This window comes from Pangasianodon hypophthalmus, chromosome 6 (assembly GCF_027358585.1).
Source record: "Pangasianodon hypophthalmus isolate fPanHyp1 chromosome 6, fPanHyp1.pri, whole genome shotgun sequence".
Classification (NCBI taxonomy): Eukaryota; Metazoa; Chordata; class Actinopteri; order Siluriformes; family Pangasiidae; genus Pangasianodon; species Pangasianodon hypophthalmus.
The window spans coordinates 19,074,701-19,101,163 of NC_069715.1; the positions used below are offsets into that span (position 1 = coordinate 19,074,701).

At 40.0% G+C, this 26,463-nt stretch overlaps 2 protein-coding genes across 5 annotated transcripts in view; one reads left to right on the plus strand and one right to left on the minus strand.

Moving 5' to 3' along the window:
• The first annotated feature begins 1,724 nt into the window (after positions 1-1,724).
• sema4ba (sema domain, immunoglobulin domain (Ig), transmembrane domain (TM) and short cytoplasmic domain, (semaphorin) 4Ba) overlaps positions 1,725-26,463 on the plus strand; it is a 167,934-nt gene continuing 143,195 nt past the window's right edge. The window contains exon 1 of one of the 4 annotated variants that reach the window (XM_034304954.2): positions 1,725-1,993. The gene's annotated coding sequence lies outside the window, so the exon portion shown is untranslated. The remainder of the gene's footprint in view (positions 1,994-26,463) is intronic. The other 3 variants (XM_053234853.1, XM_026913484.3, XR_004578298.2) reach the window with 3 other exon arrangements.
• Positions 6,996-15,868, minus strand: LOC128318505 (uncharacterized). Its single transcript, XM_053234677.1, has 2 exons — positions 15,208-15,868; positions 6,996-11,316 (listed from the first exon to the last, which is right to left on the minus strand). The coding sequence occupies exons 1-2, from the start codon at positions 15,866-15,868 to the stop codon at positions 7,061-7,063; spliced, it is 4,917 nt and encodes a 1,638-aa protein (XP_053090652.1). The 3' UTR covers positions 6,996-7,060.

Consider the following 26,463-nt stretch of genomic DNA (forward strand, 5'->3'; position numbering starts at 1 on the left):
CCCCCATATAAACACTGCTTCAAAATCAATGGCTTGCCTGCTGCATTTGATGAAAGTCATACTCGCCTCTAAAACAATTCAGAAACATGTCGGATGTGGGCAGTGATGTAAACAGTAATTACTTTCAGTTTTATTTTTCAAAATAAAATCATGATTGCATAATCATTTTAAGGCACAATCTCCCATCAAAAAACCTTGCCATATTAATAATGTCACCATAAGCTATCTTTATGACAGTTCCACTGAAATGATTAAAATAACATGTCAATAATAGGGGCTTATTATATCTTATCTTATAAGTTCTGATCTACTTTTCTTTTCCTCTTCCTTGTCAACAGTTCTCACCTTGATATCTCGATGATTATAGTGTAGCTGTCTGGCTAGTAGCTCTCAGACAGAACTGGGAAAATGCATGATCCCAAGTCATTAATATTGTTTCTCACCAGAGCAACTGGTAGCCAAATAAAAAAAAAAAAGGAATGCGTTCATTAAAAAAATCTTAATCAGTATAATAACCATTATCATCTAACAGTGCATATACTTAAATAGATTATGCTAGCTCTTCTTTATCCTAGAACCATTCTATTCTAATTTCAAAGCCTAGGTTATTGGTGTTAATTGATAGAATATTTTAAATACATTATGAGTTAATAACTATTAATAAATTAATAGCCTTAGATTACAGCCCTTTGTGGTCTCACAAAGCACCCCTGTAAATGTAATTCAATTAAATGAAAAGATATCATTTACATGTCAGCGGGATAGAATTGAGCTCCAGGAACTCTATCCTGTCCTCTATCCTTTTTGTATTTTTTTTAATTATGACTTTTATTTTATCTTTTTATATTTACGTTTAGATGACATTTGTTTAAAATTATTATTTTTTAATTGGTTTTGAATTTGGAAAATATTTAAGATTTTCCTAAACCTTGTCATTGTTGTTAATGCTGTAGGAAATAAATTATAGAATTGTAAGCCAAGGCTCTTCAGATATGATAGAAACATTTTCTCTTCACATGTAGGATATCAGAAATATATCATATTTTGGAGATTTTGTTTTATTAATGACAAGAATGTTTAGACAATTTCGAAATAAAAAAATATATTTAGATAAAATATGTAAAAATGAATAAAATAATTAAAAAGATATATAAACTCATACAAACGGTTTATAAGTCTAAAGAGCTGTTTCTTACATATAACCCTTTCTGATTCATAAAACGTGCATATAAGATTGTATACCCAGATTTTATACTGTCTGTGCATTGACTGCACTACGGCGGAACAATTGTTTATGAGTATTGTTTCCGCCCGACGGGACTATGAAAGCACAAGGGTTGGCCAATAGAATTAATCAAGCTTAAAACTAACCAGACACAGGGAAGGTTTGTCAAAAGTATGTGTTCCCATAGTAACTCGGTTGGTTTTAAGATTAGCTTCGTTTGTGGAACCGAAATTGACGGAAATTAGCCGACCTTGCTGAAATAAGCCTGGTTTATCTGGGTAGCTCACTTCGGGGAATACCCCCAAGGTCCCCAGTAAATCTAATGGCCCTGAATAGGGTTTAAACCAAACTAAAATGAAGCAGCGAAATCATGCTATCTATCTATCTATCTATATATATATATATATATATATATATATATATATATATATATATATATATATATATATATATATATATATATATATATACACACACCCTTGCCTGTGTCTTCCGCCCTTCCACTCTTCTCCCTGCCTCCTAAACCTTCCCTGTCTTTTGTGTGAGGGGAGGGGCAGAGCAGCGTGTCAGTTACTCACCACACATATGCATGCAGCGTGCTCAAAACTGCATTCGACACTCAGCTCAGTTAACCGTGGGTAATCCTACTCACTACCGCCTATATGTTGCAGATCCGTCAGGCAAAAAAGGAATTCTAGATTTTATCTCCCTCGACTGCTTTGAAGAGTGCACTGGAAAGCAAGCCTGGACAAGAGTGAGTTTTCAGTGGTTGGTACAGATTACGTTGTGTTGCCTTATTAACTGGTAGCTGTTAATGATTGATCCTGGATTGCCGGGTGTTTGCTTAGTGTGTAAAACGGGAGTTTACAGTGATGATCTTGTCCTTTCGAGGAACTTATGCTTCTGTCTACGTGAGGTTTGTTATTGCGAGCGCTATATTTTTGTGTGGTGTCAGTAGGAGAAGGAGAAGGTGGAGATTCCATGAGAGTCCTCTCTGCAGCAAGACCTTATCTGTCTGCAAGGTGTTAGGATAGCTTGTGTGTCGTCGTCGCCCCCCCCCCCTTTATTTATGTATTTATTTATGTATTTATTTATGTATTTATTTATTTATTTATTTATTTAAAATCACAGAGTAGGTTTGTCTTACTTACAGGATACAAAAAGCATACTTGAAGTTCACTGGAACGAATTTTTTGTTGTTTTTCACGCACATGATAGCGATGTATATTCTGATACAACAGCAGATTGCAACTGAGAATTTCTGCAGATACTCTGTATTTGGAAAGTGGAAAAGTGTACATGGATGATCATTCCAGTCCGTACTGTTTTATAGGGACTTGTGTCAAATGGAAACCTGTTAAGAAAATATTAACAGTCTGTTAATCCAAAAACACCTACAGCTAAAGGCACACGGATAGAAAGTCTAGGACTAATTTTTGTTAATATTAATGCTAGAGTGATCTAGCCTGTAAATAAAAGGGGTAACTTCAAAATCTAAGCTAGGGGTAAAAGAAGTCTTATGTTACTTCCCGAAAAGGTAGATCTTTAGAAAAAAAAAAGTTAAAAAAAAAAAAATGGCAGGAAACAAGATAGTGCAAAGAAGGTAGTGAAGAAAACTGAAAAGAAAAAAAAGAGACTGAATGTGCTGACAGCTATGGTTTTTATTGGGTCAGATCTGTATGATTTGGGAACAATTTGGGAACAGGAGCCTCAAGCAATATGAGGCCATCGTTGTGAGGCTGTCACAGGTTTTGTCTGGTTGATAAAAGATTCTGCAGTTTCTGTCAATGGCATGCAACCTTGTGCAAAATATAGTCCCACTACAGCCAGAGGTCATCTTACAATTAGGGAAATCTTTAGAATGTAAAAAAGTATATAGCTGAAAGCTAAGGAAAGGTATTTTGGTTCAGCACCAGTGGATCATCTTTGAAAATCCATTTTATGGAGTATAACCTGATAAAATAAAAAGCAAAAATGGAATTTTATAGGGGCGTAATGCAATGCAATGTTATCTGTATTTACATCTGTGTCTGTTTAGTGCTCAAAGTATTTGTATCTATTTTTGTATTTGGCTTTAAACTGGAAGGGGACAGGATCTATACCATTCCAGAAACACTGGAAAACAGCGAAAAGAAAAAAAAAAATTAGTAATTTGTTTGTTTGTTATGTTATAACATATACTCCCGAACCAGTATATGTTATAACATAACCAGTATATATCTTATAACATAACATAACTATGAAACTTCCTGCCAAGCTTTCTATTTTCTATCTAATGTGACTGAGTAAGCTAACTGTGTATCAAAATAACAATGTCTTTCCCAAATCAAGAAGCCGTTATTTACAGGGGTTAACATTTATCTCTGTAGCAACTTTACAGCGTATGAATCTCCCCTGTTCCACGTTTCTCCTAGGCTTTTTTTTACCCCTCACTTTCTCCTGCCTTTTCTGCTTTTTTTAGACATATGACCTCCATTTGCCTTTTTCTTGTGTTCACTCTAGTGATATAAAAATCAGATTAGAGTATTAGATTATGTCACAGCACTGCTCATAAATACCCAGTAATGTAAATACACTTCACTCTTCCTGGATGCTGTCTGCCTTAGGAAATAGCTCTGACACTACCCTCTTGTAGGGTTAACACTCCCTGTGGAGATCTCACTACATAAACATTAATCTCACTTAATGTTTATTTACCATTACATGATTTACAAGTACAGTATGTGGTGCATTTGTAATCACAAGCCCCCAAGAGTTGTTTACTTTTTGTATTTGCTGTACAATGAATGCAGCATCATTGTTGTATACATTCTAGGCTGGATAAACATAAACTGAAACTGTATAAACTGTGCTATTGAACATATCTGTAAAATTAAACCTTGCAAAGTTAGTCTCTAGCTTTCTGCCTGGAATTATCTTGTAATTCACTGTAACTCAGGGGTTATGGGAATGAAGGGTCTAGTAAGGAATCTTTCAGATAATTTGAGTGGTGGGCTGTCTTCCCAAAACACATGCGTCACCCTTGGCGTGTGGAATAGAGGAGGTTGTGTATATTGACTGCTGTAAATTGCCTGTCTTTTGGACATCATAGCCAAGGTCCATAGCTGAGATAGTTTCCCAGCACACTTGGTAATAGCATAGGCATAATGTGGGAAATGAACATCACAGCTAGAATAGGGCCAAAGAGCACAAGTTTTGGATTGGTCTGTTGACACCAGTCTGTAGTTGTTGAGGGGAAAAGCAAGTCTTGAAGATAACAGTCTCAGCCCCATTTTTCTTGTTAAAAGGAATTTATGTCCTGCTGTCTGTTACACCTGCACACACATACAGTTCAAGCTTACAACTGCTCCTTTTATATGAGGCCTTTGGGAGGTCAGCGTGCATGACCCTGCTGAACATGTAGCATGTGTGTGTTTGTGTGCTGTATGTTTGTATGTTTTTTGTATTTATCATTTACTGTAAGCAAGTGTTTAAATGTGTAGTATACAGATACTGTGCATGTGCAGACTCCACTGAACTCCAGTGATCAAGCTGTGATACATGACATACAACTGCTATTCTTGACCACACCTTTCATTTATTTTTGTTGGGCCACCACATGGGCTGGCATAGAGGAGTCATGTTAACTTTTTAAATAGCTCAGTGACTGAGTTCCCACTGTTAAAACTTGACTGTAAAGAAGTCACTTGGTCTTAGGTAGTGGTAACAAGCAAGGGGTTTTTCAGAATATGGGTGGAAAAAAAAATCATTAAATCATCAAATTATTTTGCTTTGGGGATTTCTTTAATGCCCAATCTGACAGGTTTGTAAGTATGTGGAAACACCACATTAGCTTATAAGAAAGCTAGGCTTTGTAGCACTAATTGTGTTTTTTAATCCTACATTCTCCGCCAGCCTATAACAACTTCCCACTTGGCACTGAGCGAAGCCTTTCAGTTCAATTTTGTTTGTATAGTGCTTTTAACAATGGACATTGTCACAAAGCAGCTTTAAAGAAATATATAAATTCTGGATTTAAATTTTAAATTTATAAATGTATCCCTAATGAGAAAGCCAGAGGGAATGGTGGCCAGGAAAAACTCCCTGAGATGATATGAGGAAGAAACCTTGAGAGGAACCAGATTCAAAAGAGAACCCATCCTCATCTGTGTAACACCAGATGTGAAATTGTAAATAATTTGCCTTCTTTAACTGTATAAAAAATAGTCAAAAAATGCAATTGTGTAACCAGGAACCTATGAGCAATTTATAAATATGATATAAGAGTCATTTCTGAATTCATTATAGTTATAACTTGGTCTATTTTATTGAAGTTATCAACTGTTAGATGATGGAAACTTGAGTGCAAAACTGCCTGTAGCAATTGCAGTCTTAAGGCTATTCAATAAAGAACAGCCACAGCCATCTTTATGGTTTCTATGTGGTACCATCCACAGTAATCTCATTGATCTTTAGGCTGTCCATGTGAGGCTGTCCATGTGTGGCCATCCTCAACAGCAGCGAGTGGTTTGCAGGTGATGAGAACTCCAGCAGGAAGTAGGGCATCAGGATGAATCAGGCAGGTCTGGAGAGCAGAAGGGGTCAGGATCACTGGACATCTTAGGATCTCAGGATCAGCATGTGTAACTTGACAGAAAGAGAGAAATACAGATTATTAGTATACTCATTGTTACTTAATGGTTAAATATAGGGCTGGGTGATATGGCAAAAATATCATATGATTTTTTTTTTCAGGCAGGATCACGATCCACGATCTTATCACAATTCTTTTTCATGTTGGTTTTTAAGACTATTTTGCAAGTTACTTGCAGCCAAACTAATTTCCTTTAAAAAATATAGCTCTACATGGTAACAAAACCTAAAAGAAAAAAGAATGACAGTGTGAGGCAGTGGTTTCCCAGACTCCAGAATACCCCCAGAATGATGGCAATACTCGCCAAGATGTTATAGTGCAAGGTGATGATTTATTTACAGTGCTCAAGAGGTGATCCAGTATGGGGGGAAAAAAAAAACCCCAAAGCTATATACAAAGTTACAAACAAATAAACAAATAAACAAACAAACACTTTAGCTCTATATACAATAGTTTAACCTCTAACAAATATTGCTCACGGCACCACAGTTGCACGCTCACTCAAAAAAACAACAACAACCAACCTAGTACAACCCACGCCTCCAGTGGTTTGGGGCTCTCTTTTAAACTCTAAGCCCTGCCCCTCTTTGGATTAAACCAACTAGCAAGGAAGGTGCAGGGTAGGTAGGCACATATTTTACAATAATGGAAGCATATCATACATTTAAGATATCATCTACTACATTATATATATCTTTACACTATGAAATAAAGCATTATACACCATAATAGCAGATAGACATAACATAAATATAAAAACATTTCGCAATTTCCCCATGGGACACACAGTAGACTAGTCTATTTCCGGTTGCTTCGCGCCAAATCTGGCAGTATATAGCCAGGCCACCGGGTGGCGCCCAGGTTTGGCCGGCCTATGGGGGAAACGCTGCACGAAGAACCCACTACACAGACAATACCAAGCACAAACCACCGGTGTGTATTTAAAACATGAAACAAAGAAAAATTAAGCAAAACACCGTAAACCATTAACTCAAATGTATGTATGTGTGTTTGTGTTGTCATGCGCAGCGTGAATTAATGTCAGGGGATGAAACGGAGTGGATATGTTTGTGTGTATGAAAGTCCAGTATGCTAATAGCGTGCGTGTGCACCCACATCGCCTCAGCAGGGATTTACGGAGGAAGAATGAGGTATGTTGAGGTGTGTGTGTGTGTTTGTGTGTGTGTGTCAACAGGGCCAGGTCACTTCCTCACATCACCTCCCTCCTCTCCAGGCCGCGAACTGATCGGGTACCGAGACAGGTAGTCGGCTATCTTGTTTTGGGGACCAGGCCGATGTCTGATTTTAAATTTGTAAGGCTGTAGGGAGAGGTACCATCTGGTCACCCGAGAGTTGTGATCCTTCATAGTGTGGATCCACGTCAGGGCTCGGTGATCGGTTTCCAGGACGAACTCCCTTCCTAGCAGGTAATATCTGAGGCTCTCCAGTGCCCACTTGATTGCCAGGCATTCTTTCTCTATTGTGGAGTACCGGGTTTCTCTTGGTAGCAGTTTCCTGCTCAGGAATGCAATAGGCCTCTCTTCTCCTGCATCTTCCTGGGTCAGGACTGCCCCAATTCCCACAGCCGAGGCATCCACCTGGACAATGAACCTCTTGGTAAAGTCTGGACTTTTGAGGCCAGAACACATCCGCTCCTTCAGGGTGTTGAAAGCCGCTTCACACTCCTCAGTCCAGGTAATCGGGTTTCTCACCATTTTGCATAGCAGGTTGGTCAATGGGACAGCAGTTGTAGAGAATTTGGGGATGAAACGCCTATACCACCCCACCAGTCCCAGGAACGAGCGAACCTCCTTCTTTGTTGTTGGTCTTGGGGTGTGTCGAACCGCCTCTACTTTATCCACTTGAGGTTTCAGCTCTCCGTTCCCCAGGCTGTACCCAAGGTAATTTGTCTCCAACTTCGCCCAGTCACATTTTGCCACATTTAAGGTTAGGCCAGCTTGTTCGATCTTTTGCAGGGTTACTTTTAGGTGTTTCAAATGGTCTTCCCAGCTTGCACTGTGGATGACAATGTCGTCCAGGTATGCAGCAGACCACTCTTCACATCCTCTGAGGACTTGGTCCATTAATCGTTGGAAAGTTGCTGGTGCTCCATGCAGCCCAAAAGGCAAAACAGTGAACTGGTATAGCCCCAGTGGAGTCTTGAATGCCGTGTACGGTTTGGACGCCTCCTCTAGGGGTACTTGCCAGTATCCTTTGCAAAGGTCCAAGGTAGTGATGTACTTAGCTTGGCCAATCCTCTCTAAAAGGTCATCAATACGTGGCATCGGGTATGCGTCGAATCGTGACTGAGCATTCAGCTTTCTGAAGTCAATGCAGATACGCAGCGTCTCATCTCTCTTTGGGACTATCACGATTGGGCTACTCCATTCACTGTCAGAGGGTTCTATAACTCCCAACTCCAGCATTGTCTCAATCTCCGCTTTTAGAGGCACCAGCAGTCTCTCAGGGATTCTATACGGCCGCTGTCGATGAGGTGTTGCATCAAGGAGCCGGATTCTGTGATGTACCAGGTTAGTCCGCCCAGGCCTCTGACGGAACAACATGGGGTACTGATTTAGGAGATCTTGCAGCTCAGCCCGTTTGAATTCTTCCAAGTGATGCAGATTGACACTTGATGGCTGTGTTGGCCCTTTTGGTTGTGATTCGAGGTTGTCCTCATCTTCATCCTCATTGACTTTACGGATCATCAGTGATGTCTTTGGTTTGCTGGGTGGCTCTTTCCACTCTTTGAGCAGATTAATGTGGTAGATTTGTGATGCCTTGCCTTTGTCTGGATGATGAATTTCATAGGTAACTGGCCCAGTCTTGCGAACAACACTGTAGGGTCCCTGCCACTTCATTAACAGCTTGTTCGTTGATGTTGGGAGCAGTAATAATACCTTCTGTCCGGGTTGCAGTTCTCGGGATCGGGCGTGTTGGTCATACCAGGTCTTTTGTGCCTTTTGTGCCTGCCGAAGATTCTCTTGGGCCATCTCCCGGTATCTCTCGAGGCGGTCTCTCATCTCCAAGATGTACTGGACAATGCCTTTCTCTGTCTTTGTTGCCTTCTCCGAGGCTGTGGCCTCCCAGCTCTTCCGCAGGAGGTCTAGCGGGCCTTGGACCTCCCATCCATACAGAAGCTCAAATGGGGAAAAGCCCGTCGATGCTTGGGGTACCTCCCTGTAGGCGAACAGCAGAAATGGCAGCCACTTGTCCCAGTCCCTTCCAGTATCAGACACGAACTTGCGAAGCATGTTCTTTAGTGTTTGATTAAACCTTTCCACTAGTCCGTCAGTTTGTGGGTGATAAGGGCTGGTCTTGATTGCAGTAATTCCTAGCTGCCGATGTAAAAGCTTCATCAGCTGTGACGTGAAATTAGTCCCCTGGTCTGTGAGGATTTCCTCTGGTATCCCCACTCTAGAGAATAGCTGGACGAGAGCATTGATAATCTTGGGTGTAGTAATGGACCGAAGAGGAAACGCCTCAGGATACCTTGTTGCATAATCGCTGATGACCAGGATGTATTGATGCCCGGCACTGCTCTTCTCCAGGGGTCCCACAATGTCCATGGCGATACGCTGGAAAGGGACAGATATCACAGGTAGAGAACGTAAGGGTGCCCTATCCTGTCGACGCACAGCACTGGTTTTTTGGCATGTGGGGCATGTGGTGCAGTAATTCTGAACATCAGTGTACATGGAGGGCCAAATAAATCGTGAGCTTATGCGAGCATATGTTTTATGAAGTGCCATATGACCTGCCCAGGGAATACTGTGTGCTAGGTGTAAAACAACAGGACGGCAACATGTAGGTACAACCAAACAGGTGAAGTCAGGGGTTTGCATATACAGTACATCATTAATGACTACATACTTTTCCCCACACAAGTCAGCTTGGTTCCCCTTAAACGCTTTATCAAACAGTAGTTTTAAGGATACATCAGCTCTCTGTAATTTTGCAATATTCTCCGGGACCTTCCAGCCATGAACTTCAAGACCCTCAGTTTGGATCTTAGGAGCCGGGGCACCGAGACCTTTCTCTAGTCGTCGTTGACGACGTGTCTTTCTGGGGCCTTTAGTCCCACCTTGCAACAGACTATGGTGGAAGTCTGGCAATGGCTGCAGACCTGCTTTAACCTGGGCCCGTGTCACAACAGGACAAGCAACATTGACCTTGGCAGAAGTATTTACACAGTCTCTCCCCGATTGTAACAGTTCCATAAGCACTGGCAAATCTCTCCCCAAAATCATGTCAGCAGGTAAATCGTCCACAATAGCCACATTCAACATATAAATCTGATCTTGTACACATACATTAACATCGGTTTGAGGGTACTGCTTTACATCCCCATGAACACATTGTACAGTGACCAGCTTAACAAATGGAACATGTGGCATATGACTTCTTTTAAGTAATGATACCGAGCTACCAGTGTCCAACAGAGCATTTAAACATTGTCCATTTACAGTCACTTGAACATATTGTGTCCTACGTGCATTGTCCTCCTCAATGTCCCCCTCTCTTGGAACATAGCAAAAGCCAGTTAGTTTGGATTTACGAACTGGACACACTGTCGCTTTGTGGCCTGGTTGTTGACAATAAAAACAGACAAGTCTTTTTTCAGGAGCTACTTTCTGTCCATGAGTTACGTTTAAGCCACCCTGAGGTTCCTCAAAGCCACTGGGAGCATTTTTAAAGTTACCTTTCATGGGTTGAGAGCGCTGACTCCCACGGTGAGCATTGATGTACTGCTGAGCCAGTTTTGCAGCATCAAGTCCAGTGTTGGGCTCATGTTCCTTCACCCACACTCTGATCTCATGTGGAAGAACACGGAGTAGCTGTTCTAAGACAATCGTCTCACCGATTTCCTCCTTTGTATGCAGCTCAGGCCTCACCCAACGACGGTACAAGTTCCGCAACCGATGGTAGGTCTCAGTTGGTGATTCCCCAGCTGGAGTAGAAGCAGCACGGAACCGCTGACGGTAGGTCTCTGGAGAGATGTTGAATTTCTCCAGCAGAGCCTCCTTTAGGTCGGCGTAGTTCTCTGCTCTGTCCTCATCCATAGCCAGGTAAGCCTCTAGCGCTGGCCCGGTTAACAGTGGAACAAGACGATAACTCCACTCATTCTCTGGCCACCTCCAGGTTCTAGCAAGACGCTCAAACCGACGCAAGAAGTTCTCAATGTCTTCCCCCTGCTGGAAGACTGGTAACTTCGGCTCTGTTCGTAGCGTTGGCTGGTTGCTGGGTCCCAGGACTGTTGGTGAGTCTGACACAGAGGTCCTGTCTCTCTGGTGAGCTGTACCTCTGCGAGGGCCCGGCGTTGGGAGGTCCATCCGTGGACTGCCGGCATCGCTTGTCTCTTCGGATGGACGGACCGCTTGCAAGATGGACTCACGTAGATTCTGTAGCTCCAGAAGATAGCGTTTCTCCCGTGGAGGCGTGGGTTCGAATCCCACTTCTGACACCAAATGTGAGGCAGTGGTTTCCCAGACTCCAGAATACCCCCAGAATGATGGCAATACTCGCCAAGATGTTATAGTGCAAGGTGATGATTTATTTACAGTGCTCAAGAGGTGATCCAGTATGGGGGGGGAAAAAAAACCCCAAAGCTATATACAAAGTTACAAACAAATAAACAAATAAACAAACAAACACTTTAGCTCTATATACAATAGTTTAACCTCTAACAAATATTGCTCACGGCACCACAGTTGCACGCTCACTCAAAAAAAAACCAAAAACCAACCTACTAAACAACCCACGCCTCCAGTGGTTTGGGGCTCTCTTTTAAACTCTAAGCCCTGCCCCTCTTTGGATTAAACCAACTAGCAAGGAAGGTGCAGGGTAGGTAGGCACATATTTTACAATAATGGAAGCATATCATACATTTAAGATATCATCTACTACATTATATATATCTTTACACTATGAAATAAAGCATTATACACCATAACAGACAGACTACACTGCTTGGCCAAAAAAGAAGTCGCACAATCTAATATTTTGTTGCACTGCATTTAGCTTTGATTACGGCACGCATTCGTCCTGGCATTGTTTCAACAACCTTATGCAACTTCACAACATTTATTTCCATCCAGAGTTGCATTAATTTTTGGCTGAGATCTTGCATTGAGGACAGGAGAGTCTAACCACTCTGTAAAGTTTTCTCCAGCACATCCCAAAGACTTTCAATGGGGTTAAGGTTAGGACTCTGTGGTGGCCAAGTCATATGTGAAAATGATTCCTCATGCTCCCTGAACGACTCTTTCACAAGTTAAGCCTGATGAATCTCGGCATTTTCATCCTGGAAGATGCCTGTGCCGTCAGGGAAGAAAAAGTCCAGTGACGGGCTAACCTGGTTATTCAGTACATTCAGGTGCTCAGCTGACTTCATTTTATTGCCTCACAATGAGGCTGAGCCTCGACCTGACCAGTTGATGCAACCCCAGATCATAACACTGCCTCCAGAGGTTTGAACAGTAGGCACTATGCATGACGGGTGAATCACTTCATGCATTTCCCTTCTTACCCTGACACGCCCATTGCTTTGGAATAGGGTAAATCTGATTTTATCAGACCACATGATTTTTTTCCATTGCTCCACAGTCCAGTCTTTAGGCTCCAGAGCAAATTGGAGTCATTTTTTCCAATTAGCCTCACTAACAAATGGCTTTCTTGTGGCCACACAGCTGTTTAGTCCAAATCCTGTAAGTTCTCATCACATTGTGCGTTTGGAAATGCTCTTACTTTCACTATAAAACATAGCCGTGAGTTCTCCTGTCGATTTTTTTTATGATGTGACATCACCAAGCGTTTTAAAGATCTCAGATCACGATCATTCAAGATTTTTTTCCGACTACATTTCTGCTGTAAAGCTGAGACGGTTCACCACTATCCTTCCAGGCTTTAATAATGCACTGGACATTTCATAACCCAGTTCCAGTGATTTCAGCAATCTCCTTAGTTGTTTTCTTTGCTTGATGCAGGCCAACAATTTTCCAAAATCTTTTCCACGACCATGGGATACGTAATCTGCCATGGTTGTTTAAGAAATGAGAAGCTACACACTGCATCAGTTAAGGTTAAAAGAATTGTTGCCAGCCGAGACATTAATCACTGCAGTAATGATCCAACCATAGGCTCTTAAGTATTTGCTTATTTAAACCCAAACAGCGACCTTTTTTTTGGCCAGGCAGTGTATTTAGTCCAAAGTACCTTATTGAGCAAGTGTGCAATTCTGTAAAGTAAGAAGATTCAACAAGAATTTTGACATGGTTTAGACTTGCATTCAATTACAATCAGAGACTTTTGCATAAATCCCACCCCAAAATGAACATTGGTTTCGATTCATACAATGATTAATACAATTCACTGGTAAGAATTGTAACAGTGAGGTAGCTTATTAGACACAGATCAGCAAAACTAGTCTATTCACTTTCTGTTTTTTGAGGTAGCATGAAAAGTAGAATAAACATAAACAGAACAAGAAGACATCAATGCAGCAAAGCCAGTGTCAAACAATTTAAATAGCTTATTTAAAAAAGGTTAAAAATGTACACTCTTGTAATCTAAAGCAATTCTGCAAAGAACTAACATTCAACAATAATTTTACCTTGGTCTAGACTTCAAGTACAATCAGAGGCTTTAGCATAACTCCCAAAATAAACATTGGTTTCAAAATATATAGCTTTTTGATGAAAAGGTCAAGTAAAAATGTAAACCAACTCTTGTCATCTCTTAAGCAATTTTTTTAAAGTGCAATGTGATTCAGAACCAAAACAATCAACCAAAGGTGCAAAAATACACTATATTACCAAAAGTATTCGGTCACCTGCCTTGACTCACATATGAACTTAAGTGCCATCCCATTCCTAACCCATAGGGTTCAATATGATGTCGGTCCACCTTTTGCAGCTATTACAGCTTCAACTCTTCTGGGAAGGCTGTCCACAAGGTTGAGGAGTGTGTTTATAGGAATTTTTGACCATTCTTCCAAAAGCGCATTGGTGAGGTCACACACTGATGTTGGTCGAAAAGGCCTGGGTCTCAGTCTCCACTCTAATTCATCCCAAAGGTGTTCTGTCGGGTTCAGGTCAGGACTCTGTGCAGGCCAGTCAAGTTCATCCACACCAGACTCTGTCATCCATGTCTTTATGGACCTTGCTTTGTGCACTGGTGCACAGTCATGTTGGAAGAGGAAGGGGCCCGCTCCAAACTGTTCCCACAAGGTTGGGAGCATGGAATTGTCCAAAATGTTTTGGTATCCTGAAGCATTCAAAGTTCCTTTCACTGGATCTAAGGGGCCAAGCCCAACTCCTGAAAAACAACCCCACACCATAATTCTTCCTCCACCAAATTTCACACTCGGCACAATGCAGTCCGAAATGTACCGTTCTCCTGGCAACCTCCAAACCCAGACTCGTCCATCAGATTGCCAGATGGAAAAGCGTGATTCATCACTCCAGAGAACGCATCTCCACTGCTCTAGAGTCCAGTGGCGGCGTGCTTTACACCCCTGCATCCGACGCTTTGCATTGCACTTGGTGATGTGTGGCTTGGATGCAGCTGCTCGGCCATGGAAACCCATTCCATGAAGCTCTCTGCGTACTGTACTTGGGCTAATCTGAAGGTCACATGAAGTTTGGAGCTCTGTAGCAATTGACTGTGAAGAAAGTCGATGACCTCTTTGCACTATGCGCTTCAGCATCCGCTGACCCCTCTCCGTCAGTTTACGTGGCCTACCACTTCGTGGCTGAGTTGCTGTTGTTCCCAAACTCTTCCATTTTGTTATGATAAAGCTGACAGTTGACTGTGGAATATTTAGGAGCGAGGAAATTTCACGACTGGATTTGTTGCACAGGTGGCATCCTATGACAGTTCCACGCTGGAATTCACTGAGCTCCTGAGAGCGGCCCATTCTTTCACAAATGTTTGTAAAAACAGTCTGCATGCCTAAGTGCTTGATTTTATACACCTGTGGCCAGGCCAAGTGATTAGGACACCTAATTCTGATCATTTGGATGGGTGACCAAATACTTTTGGTAATATAGTGTATGTCTGAATCCTGACTATTGAAAACCCAGCAGCTTTAGAACATACCTTTCACGTCTTCTTACAACTTGTATCTCCTTCTAAAAGAAGACAAAAGTATGACCGCTCACAGTCACAGATTTTTAGCCCGGAAAACAAGTTGATTGACTTTATCTGGTTTGAGATTTTCCCTTTGGCATGTGACATTGCCACCAGTGCTGAAGACTCTTTCTGAGGGAGCACTTGCTGCTGAAATGCATAAATTCTTTCTAGCTAGTTGGCTAACCCTTGGAAAGTTTCCCTCGTGGATTCATCTAACTGTCTGCATTTGGTGTGGACAGGTAGGCGTTCAATTCCCCATCTATTGCCTCTTTTAGAGATGGAGAAGCAGATCTGGCTGAGGCTGCAGTTACAGCACCTGAGTTTTTCAAAAAGCTGGCCAGTGTTTTCTCTGCTTTCTTTAGTGGTTTTTGTTCTGCCTCAGGGCTCTGTGATGTGGAGATAGAGGTAGGTTGAGCCGGTGCTGCTGGATGCTGGGCTTGTATGGTCAGCAGGGACTCCAGCTCAGACACAGCTCTGGATTGTATTCCGTCTGTCATGTTGCTGTCAGTGTATTGGGTTTTGAACCTTGGATCAACAAGCAAAGCCATATCTAACATGTCATCAATGATGGGATCCTGATATTTGGCAGTGAGGTAGTCAAGAACGGTTGTCTTCATTGTTTTTCTTAGTTCAGTGTCGTTGTCATTCAGGTTCAAGATGTTGACTTTCAACAGGTGAAGCACTGGCCTTGCATAGGACACACTCGCATAGTCCTCACCTGAGAGTGCATCAGCAAAGTCTCTTAGTGGACTCAGTGCCTTCTTCACAGACTCCATCACATCAATGTCTTGCCATGATGGCACCAAATGCCTTGTCTTCTTGTCTGCCTTCAGGAGCTGAGAAATAGCCTTTTCCTGGTCAAGCACTCTCTCAGTCATATTGAGTCTGGAACCCCATCGTGTTGGTAACTTGGTGATGAGTTTCTGCCAAGGTAGTTTGAGCCTTACTCAAGTCCCTCTTTTTCTTCCAGCTGAAAGAGAATATACTGGCCACCTTCTTGCAGATAGATGTTATGCGATCAACACAAGGGTCTTTGGCACTTTTTTCTAATAATAAAAAAAAAAAAAGAAGTTTCATTAATCAGAATTAACCTAAAGCACACTGTAAATTTAATTCACAAATGTTTATATTTTTAAATTGTACTATTTTACAGAAACCAAACTGATTGTTCTACAATACTATATATTTTTTCATATGCAAAACCTTTTAATATAATATAATTAAAATGTAATTTATATTGTAGACTAATCTCATAATTTTACTTTAATCTGTGTTCCCACTGTAATGTGTAGTTATTTTATTAATATAACAGTATTGATATTATGAGCAAACTCCTTATCGGAATACCAGTGGCAATATTTTATTTTGCTTTCACTCATCAATGGCTAGGTGAAGTCTATGCCCAAAGCATTGCAGACAAGTCCAGCTGTTGAGCATGACCATATTAGCCCTACTGTCTGTGGCCATGCAGGTCATGTTCTCCTCTTTCGGTCCTCAACATTCAGCTTCCAGGGAAGCTGTGCATGTCGCAAATGAAATGAATGGTCAGACTCAAGTAAGGTTCTAAAGTCCGTTTAGACCATAAATCAGCTGTTGTAGCAAAAACCTGAACATTTAGAATTTTGTGTTCAATCTTGCTGTGGCTTTCAGAGTACAGCTATGGAATGGCCATGGTGGAAAAATATTGTGGCTGGGTATTTTGTACCACTGATCAACTATTTTGAGCAGTCTTTTGAAGCCCTCATTTTCCACAGTTTTTATGGAATCATATCCTTGACCAGGTAATATGTCACTGCATCAGTTACCTCTTTCCAGCACTTACTTGTCGTGTCATAAGGAGTGCCTTTCTCAAATGACTTTGTTAGAGTTGTTTATTTTGGACTTGTAGCCTCTGGCTGGGTGGTTGTAGCTCAATCACTCACATGGGATCCCCTCACAGTTTGACTTTCACAGCATACTCTTTTGGGTGCTTTCTTTTGAGATGGTTAAAAAGGTTCGTTGTGTTGCCATTGTGTGAAACTTACCTTTGCAACATTTGCAAATAACTGTTGTTTGCGCCGTGTCGGTTTTGGAAAATCCAAACCAGTTACATATTACTGATGTTGAATTCTTTTTAGGGACCAACTCCGCCGTGTTTTCATACATACCACTATGTTGATAAATAGAGTGCTGCAGGAATGAGTCCTAAAACCCGGAAATGAGTTAGCATGTTTGCACTTCCGGTTCCATCATCATGAAGTCAGTGGTTTTTTTAATGGGTGTTTCGTTAAATGCCTGAAATAAGATCTGTGGTTAACACAAGCTAAAGATATTTCCACGTTTTATTCAGTGACATAAAATACATCATTAGTACCCCACCCGTGATTTTTTTAAGCTTTTACGTGTCTTGAAAACGGCGGTTGCTAACAAGTGGCTAATTGGGACTACAGAGATTGTGAGAGACATTAAATGTCATCACACCTAACAGGAAAACATCTTGAGTAACAAAAACATCTACAGGTGGCTGTAGTAAAAGCCTGGCAAAGCATCTCAAGGGAGGAAACTCAGCATTTGGTGATGGCCATAGGTTCCAGACCTCAAGTAGTCATTAACTGCAAAGGATTTGCATCCAAGTATTAAAAATAATCCTGATATTTATAATTTTTAGTTTGTCCAATTGCTTTTGAGCCTGTGAAAATGAATTACAGCAAAAATGGCTGTAATTCCTAAACGGTTAATGCAATGTTATTGATAATGCTCTTGAATTAAAGCTGAAAGTCTACATTTCAATCACATCTTGATTACTTCATTTCAAATCCTTTGTGGTGGTGTACAGAGACAAAATTACAAAAATTGTGTCACTGTCCAAATACTTATGGACCTGACTGCATATATACTGTATCTGGGAAGATTAGCTTTATTTAATGCTACAAACTCAATTGGTTTAATCCACATTTCTATTAAACAAGGTACATTCATCTCCTGATCAGTAATAGGTTCATTAACAATAAGTGCTTTAAATGTAAGAGATCTAATATTTAACAGTCCTTGCTTCAGGTCAAAGGTGCTGCCTGTGCATTCATTATGATCTAAGTTTATGTTAATTAGGTTACTAATTAAACTTTCTGGGTATTTCTACATTTTTGTTTAGCTTGGTGAACAGGCACGATCTCAATATGGTGGAACCTGAGAGACAACGCAGTGCAGCTAGCAGATGGTTGGTTTAGCCTGCTTGTTTGCCTCGCCTTGGCTCAGAATTTTCACTGAATAACTAGGCCTGTTCTGAGACTATGAGCTATGCTGCAAGAAACGTGAGCAGCACCTTCCCAAGTGTGATGGCTACCGTCCTGCCCTAACAGATCAGGCTTGCCCTCAAAACTACTCCAATTATCTATAAATGCCCACATTGTTTTTGGAGCACCACCTGGACATCCAGCAATTCAGCCACCATAACCTGCTGTAAGCTACGTTGCCACGCCGCATTGGGATGGGGCTAGCATATTACTGCAACAGACATCACCTTTGCTAATTTACACACCTCTACAATGTTACTCTTAGTAACCTCTGACTGACGAAGGTGTATATCATTAGCTCCTACGTAAAAAATATCTTTGAATACCTATGCTTGCCTAAGACCCTACAATTACCTGCTATGTGTGGAATGGTGGCTCCCGGTATACAACTAACTAAAGCTGCTGGTGCCCCTTAAGGCCTAGCTAATTTCATGTGCCGTAAGATAGAGTCTTCTATAATCAGAGCTTTTTCGGGTTTCTCAGCAGGTACCTCACTGATGAGAGCAAACCTGTTAGAGGAGTGTTGCTCCCGTGGGCGAGCCTTAGTGTTAGCTTTGGCTTTGGCTTTGGCTGTGATGGCTCTAATGACGGAGTTGGGGGATTGCTAACTCCACCTAAGGCATCCAGACTTTCCTCTACAGAAACTGTGCTACTCTCACTCTTGCTAACCCTTTCTAGAGTCTGGATGCACATTTCTAATGTGCATCTACATTCTTCTTCCTCAGAGAGCTAATTAATATACACTTATTGCAAATAAAGCTATTACTAACAATGGAGGAAGAGCAACATCCTGCACTCAACACACTGAACATGCTGTATGGTTAACATGTTGAATGTTAAAAGTACCTTAACTGAAAATTTGTTTATTTAGAAGTTTATTTTAGACAGATCCGATGTGGATGCCCTCCACTTGCTGTCTTTAGAAAAAAAAAACAAAAAACATTCTTCGAGAAAATGAAATGCAGCAGAAGGGGAAAGTGAAAAATACATCAAAAGAAAATGATAGCACAAAATTATTGATTAAATACTAACAGGCAAGAAACTGCCGGCAAGCATTTAGAAAACAGGAACTATGTCAACAAGAACTATGCCACTCCAGCAACAAGCCAAACATGAGTCACATGAGTTTCATATTGATTAATACAGTTCTTGAGGCCAAATCTGAGTGGAATTCATACTTTTGGTTAAATGGTTTGGTTTGGTTTGTTTTCTCACTGGACATAATTTAACAAAACAAAAATTAACAATGTTAATTCGGACTTTATAAAGTTTATAAAGTGGAATGGGGACTTTCTAAAGTTTAAAATTTTACAACACCTCACCTTATTATGCAGTTTTGAGTATATAGTTAGAGATGCTGATGTCTTGAGATTGAGAGCCTTATATTGAACGATACTAAATATACAGTGAGTATAAAAAATCTAAACACTCCTGTTATCACATCAGATCTTTTTTCACCTTTAATATAACAACTAAGAAAATCAAGTGAAAAGCAAAACCTTTTAAGAGTCAAAAAGAAAAAAAACTTACAATAACAATGTGTCATCAATGTATCAATGTATATGTATCAAAACAACAATGTCTTTCCCAAATCAAGAAACTGTTACTTACACTTAACAGAGGCAGGTCTGCCAGGTTTGAGTTGCAGTAGCCCAGTCTTGAAATGACAAGGAACTGAACAATCACTGGAGTGGCCTGTATAGATAGAATACTTGGATGCAGATCCTTTGCAGTTAATGACTGTTTGAAGTTTGGAACCCATGGACATCACCAGATGCTGAATTTCCTCCCTTTAGATGCTTTACCAGGCCTTTACTGCAGCTGCTTTCTGTTGCTCCTTGTTTGTGGCTCCCTCCGATCCTCAAGCACTGCTCAACTGGTCCCACCATCTCTCAGGGTACAAGGAAGGCATGCATCGATACTCTTCCCTGTTCTGGCACCTAAGTGCTGGAATGAACTTCCCCTAGATGTCCGAACAGCTGAGTCACTGGCAGTCTTCAAATGATGTCTAAAGACCTACCTCCTCCTAAACTACTTACATTACCACTTAAAAAAATGTATTGTCTGAGCGCTTGTTACTATATTATCAACCCAGCAGAGTTTTTAGACTGATGGTCCTAGTTTGTGACCTAGCGATCCCGTATCAGAATGTATTTATTGATAGAGACTTCAAAGCACTTTTGTATGTCGCTCTGGATAAGGGCATCTGCCAAATGCCATAAATGGAAATGTAAAATGTAAATATAAAATGTAAATGTCATTATCCATCTGTACTGTGAAGCACTGTCCTATCAGTTTTCCAGCATTTAACTTTAGATTTTTTAGCAAAGTCTAATCTGGCCTTTCTGTTCATGAGTGTTACCAGTGGTTTGCATCTTGATTGTAGACTTTGTTAATGATACACTTACCTCCTCCAGAGTGTTCTTGACTCTAGGCAAGATGGTGTGAAGGGATTTTTCTTCACCAAGGAAAGAATTCTGCGATCATCCAATTTAGTTGTCTCCCATGATCTTCTAGGCCTTTTTCTTGTTGCTGAGATCACCAGCGCATTCCTTCTTTGTCTCCTTAAATGATGGTGATTCGACAATTGTAAAGGGATATAGCCCTTTCACAACAAATGTTGTGACCTCTCTGTGACACTCCTCCATTTTCTCCCTTCAAAGAGAATGGGTGTTTCATGGCTAGGCAGTGGATGTGCTAGCAAGGTGCAGGTGCTAACTAACAAGGTGTTTGTCATGTTGATATAAATGTTTGACATGTTTGAGGTGCAACCTCCTTTACAGAAAATTAGTTTTCCTCATTTATTGCATTTGGGAGTGTTCTCAGTTTACTTTGAAAGCCACACTGTTGACCGGTTTGGTCATTCCATTATCCACTGTCTGACACTAGCCTATCAGTTGGATCAAATCTACATGCTGATGTGTTGACACATGACATAGTCAGGTCCTGTAAGATAGCCACATACATACAGATGTAGGTGCAGTAAGCAAGGATGTTTATTCAAAACATGTGAGTGAAATACCAATAAGCAGAACCAAGATTTTTTATAAAAATTTTTTTTTTTTTTAAAACAGTTACCTGAGTTTTGGAATGTTGTTACTGATTCTACTTTGGAACCGGGTTTCCACTAATATGTATATATGTATGTATGTATGTATGTATGTGTGTGTATGTGCGTGTGTGTATATATATATATATATATATAAATTTTATTTATATACATATACACCGATCAGCCATAACATTATGACCACTGACAGGTGACGTGAATAATATTGATTATCTCGTTACAATAGCAGCTGTCAAGGGTTGAGATATATTAGGCAGCAAGTGACCAGTCGGTTCTTGAAGTTGATGTGTTGGAAACCGGAAAAATGGGCAAGCGTAAGGATTAGAGAGACTTTGACAACAGCAAAATTCTTTTACATCATGTGGAAGGCCGGGTGTGTGTGAATCATTTGCTTGGGGAAGAGATGGCACCAGCATGCACTATGGGAAGAACGCAAGCTGGCGGAGGCAGTGTGATGCTCAGGGCAATGTTCTGCTGGGAAACCTTTGGTCTTGGCATTCATGTGGATGCTATTTTGACACATACCACCTACCTAAACATTGTTGCAGACCAGGTACACAGCTTCATGGCAACGGTATTCCCTAATGGAAGTGACCTCTTTCGGCAGGATGATGCGCCCTGCCACACTGTAAAAATTGTTCAGGAATGGTTCGAGGAACATGACAAAGAGGTCAAGGTGTTGACTTGGCCTCCAAATTCCCTAGATCTCAATCCAATCGAACATCTGTGGGGTGTGCTGGCCTTCCAGTCCGATCCATGGAGGCCCCACCTCGCAACTTACAGGACTTAAAGGATCTGCTGTTAATGTCTTTGTGCCAGATACCACAGCACACCTTCAGGGATCTAGTGGATTCCATGCCTCGACGGGTCAGGGCTGTTTTGGCAGCAAAAGGGGGGCCAACTCAATATTAGGCAGGTGGTCATAATGTTATGGCTGATCGGTGTGTGTATATATATGTGTTTGTGTGTGTATATATATACCAGGTCACCTTCTTCCATTGCGCCATGGTCCAGTTCTGATGTTCATGTGCCCATTGTAGGTGCTTTCCACGGTAGACAGGGATCAGCATGGGCACTCTGACTGGTCTGCTGCTCTGACCCAGTTGTCTAGTCGTCTGACACAGAATCTGACACAGACTTTGGCCATTGTCAAAGTGACTCAGATCCTTATGCTTCCCAATTTTTCCTGCTTCCAACACTGCTGCCTAATATATCCCACCCCTTGACATTTTACATTGTAACGAGATAATAAATGTTATTCACTTCACCTGTTTTAATGTTATGGCTGATTGATGAATACTTCTCAGGGCTCGCAAAATCGCTAGCCCGACGTCCCGGGGCTATTGTGTCATCCAGTCGGGCTACCAAAATGTATTTCCACCCTGCCCGTCGGGCTATCTTATAGGGAGGAAAAATATATTGCAATGCTTTTGCATTCTCTCACAAATTTGGTCAGGTAATTATGTTGTATGTAACTTTCGGGCATCGGGGAGCCACTATCAATATGTGGGGTATTGAAATCGCGTTTGAATGCACGCTCGCTTTCAACTTTCACTTTCAATTCGTGATTGCACGAACTGTGTATCAGTGACGCTCGTCCTGTCAGTCATTACTATCCTCACGTGACAAGTGAAATCTCCCGCAGCAAGCTTAAACATGTGATAGAGATTGCATGCGCAGTGGAGAAAATAGCTGATAGTTGTGTGTGTTGATATTTCAGATTCAGAATCTGACACAGACTGAATTATGTTCTATATTGTTTTTACAAGTTCATAGAAATTTCAGTTCAGTTAGAACCAAATATTTGTATTGATGATTGTAATTTGATTATTTTATATGATTGTTGTTATTTGTGTTTTGAAAATGTTTTTGATTGATGTTTTGTCTCCTTTACAATATTCTACATTAAAAATAATGTCTTTTTTTTTTTTTTTTTTTATTTGGGCTACTTAAATTCATTTCGGGCTACCAAAATCTGAAGAGTGCCTGAAGAGTGCCTACCAGGGATTTTGAAATTTTGGGAGCCCTGCTTTTTAGTCCATATCACGAGATCCCCGGGGCATAGAACTTTTTTTTTTTGGTCTCATTCCATGTCTAATTCCAATCCAGTTTGCAATTTGAATCATCACGTGCCATCCATTTAGATTTACTTTTCATAACATGTTAAACCAATTTTCTACTCAGCAGAGTGTGAATCTCATAATTATCATAATTATCAAAAACATGTTGACATTTCTAAACAATATGACTGCCACATGCCAATCAGTTCTATTGATGCAAAGCCTAATTTACTCCCACCTGGTCATGAACTCATATTCAGGCATACTCAATGATTGGGACCTCTCTTAAAAACCTATTCATGTTTTTGCTCTTAAAAACAAGCACATCTCCTGTGTAACATGGTCTAGGGTGAAATTTTTCTTCTGCTCATTGGCTGAAACCATAAAAATTTGCTTTTTGGACTGTTCAGCCCTGCCGAATTAAATTTTTGACAATTTGCATAATATATAAAACCTATTTTTGTGATGTAGTCATAGGATTTTTACCCCAGCACAAAATTCCTGTCAAATTACAATGGCTGTAATGGCATATATTATCATCTGATACTTAGGCTCTCAATTTTAATACATCTCCCTATCAAAAACATTCAGCAGACTGCATAATAAAGTAAGCTGTTCATCATAAAATGCAGATTATACATTGCATGAGGTGAAATAAACATTTAAACTTATCAGTTTACCCCCCACCCCCAATGTGGACAGTGCAGGATTCAAAAGCACATTTGAGCTACAGCAAGCTAACACCTGAATGTGAAATAAAAAAGCCCGTGCTTCAGACATTTCCCCCTTGTGAGTCAGACCTGGTATCCCTGCAAACCTGTGCACATTAGGCCTGTTTAGTACAAGGTTCTTAGGTGCAAATTTCAATTCAATTCAGTTTTATTTGTATAGAGCTTTTAGCAATGGCCATTGTCACAAAGTAGCCTTACAGAAATATATAAATTCAGGATATAAATTTTAAACTTGAGCAAGCCAGAGGTGACATCTTCATAGTTTTTAAGTGGTACTATTCTTAGTAATCTCATGTATCTTTAGGCTGTGGGGCAACAGCGAGTGGTTTCCAAATGTTCCAAAGTTTGGGTCTGATTTTTTATTGGGTTTGGGTTTGATTTCAGTAGGGGTCAGTGTTGATTTCAAATAGCTGTTTCTCAGGATTTTTGTTTGTTTGTTTGTTTTATTTGACAAAATTTAAAACATAATACAAAAAAGTCAAAAAAAAATTAATTCATACTCATTTCAAAACTGTCGAGGATAAAATACACAAAAAAACCATCTGCTTATTTCCATTGTGGTCCTCGATATTTAAAAAATGGATGAACAAATCATAAATGGAGTGCAATCAATCTCAAGTTCAGAAACTCACCGCACCAACTTCAAAACATCAATTAAAAAACAACCATTTTTTCACTTCCCTTCTAAAAATACTATCAACTTGTATCTCTTGAATACACCCAGGTAATTTATTCCAAGCAACAGAGCTAGTATATAAAAAATAATTTTTTCCCATTTCACTCTTAAATCTACAAGGATATATATCATTACTACTCACCCTTGTAGAATGACAGTGAACCTCTCTTTCAAATACATAATATTCTAACAGATACTTTGGAACCATTTTCTTTAATATCTTAAACACCATCACTAGTTTTAGAAAAATTACCCTTTTTTCAACTTTTAAAAAACCAATTTTCCTATAATGTTCCTCTCGCAAATGCATCAGTGGATTTACTTTCAAAATAACCCTACACAACTTATTTTGAGCAGTCTGCAATTTATTTTTTAATTTCTTTGAAATACCGCTATACCAAAAAGCTGCAGCGTAATCAAAGTGTGACTGCACTAATGCACCAGCCAACATTTTTAAAGTTTGAGTATCTAAGAAAGCCGCCTGTCTTGCTAAAAATTTTATTCGATTACAAATTTTTGAATGAGCTAAAGCAGCCATCTTTTCTCCTGTCAAATTACTGTCTAAAACACAACTCAAATATTTTACTTCTCGTTTAGGTGTAATAATTTGATCTCCAATCTTTACCTCTAATCTAAAGCATTTTTTCAATTTAGCAGCCGAGCCAAATAATATAACTTCAGTTTTCCACAAATGTAAAGACAGTTTATTATGGCAAAACCATTTGGAGACCCCTTCAATCTCTCTACTTAATTCATTTTCAATATTTCCCTTCCTCTCATGAGACACAATTATTGCTGCATCATCTGCATATAATAAAAGCTTATTTGAACAGGCCATTTTTAAATCATTAATATATAATAAAAAAGTAAAGGACCTAATACACTCCCTTGCGGAACCCCACATGAAATAGTCAAACAATCCAAAAACACCCCATTTAAATCTACTATTTGACACCTATTTTCAAGGTAGGACTTAATCCATTTACAGTCTGTATTACTAAAACCCATTGCTTTAACTTTTAAAAGCAGAATACTGTGATCGACTGTATCAAAAGCTTTTTGCAGATCTAAAATACCATCCCACTTAACTTCCCTTTATCCATTTCTTTCCTTACATAATCCGTTAAATATAAAATTGTTGTCTCAGTGGAGTGTTTCCTCCTAAAACCAGATTGAAACTCATACAGTATATTATGTTTAAGAAGATAGTCTTCAATCTGCTCAAAAATAATCTTTTCCATCACTTTTGATAATGCACTCAGAATTGACACCGGCCTATAATTATTACACTCAAACCTACTACCTTTCTTAAAAAGGGAAATAACCCTTGCTTGTTTTAACTCATCAGGAACCTTACCTTGACAAATTGAAAGATTTATAATATGGGTAACCATTGGAGTAATAAAGTTGGCTGAATCCTTAAGAAACACTGGAATATTATCTAACCCTGTTGCTTTACTACTTTTAAGATTTATTAATTTCTTAAAAACGTTACTCTGCTTTACTTTAGTAAACAATAAACCTTCCGGCATAATACCGCATATAGCATAATACTCCTTAACTAATTTATCATTAAATATACCAATTTGTGCTGGAAGCTCTTTATAATTCTTGAGAATCCTTCTTCATTTCACTAATCTTATCCTTAAAAAAAGTTTTTTTTT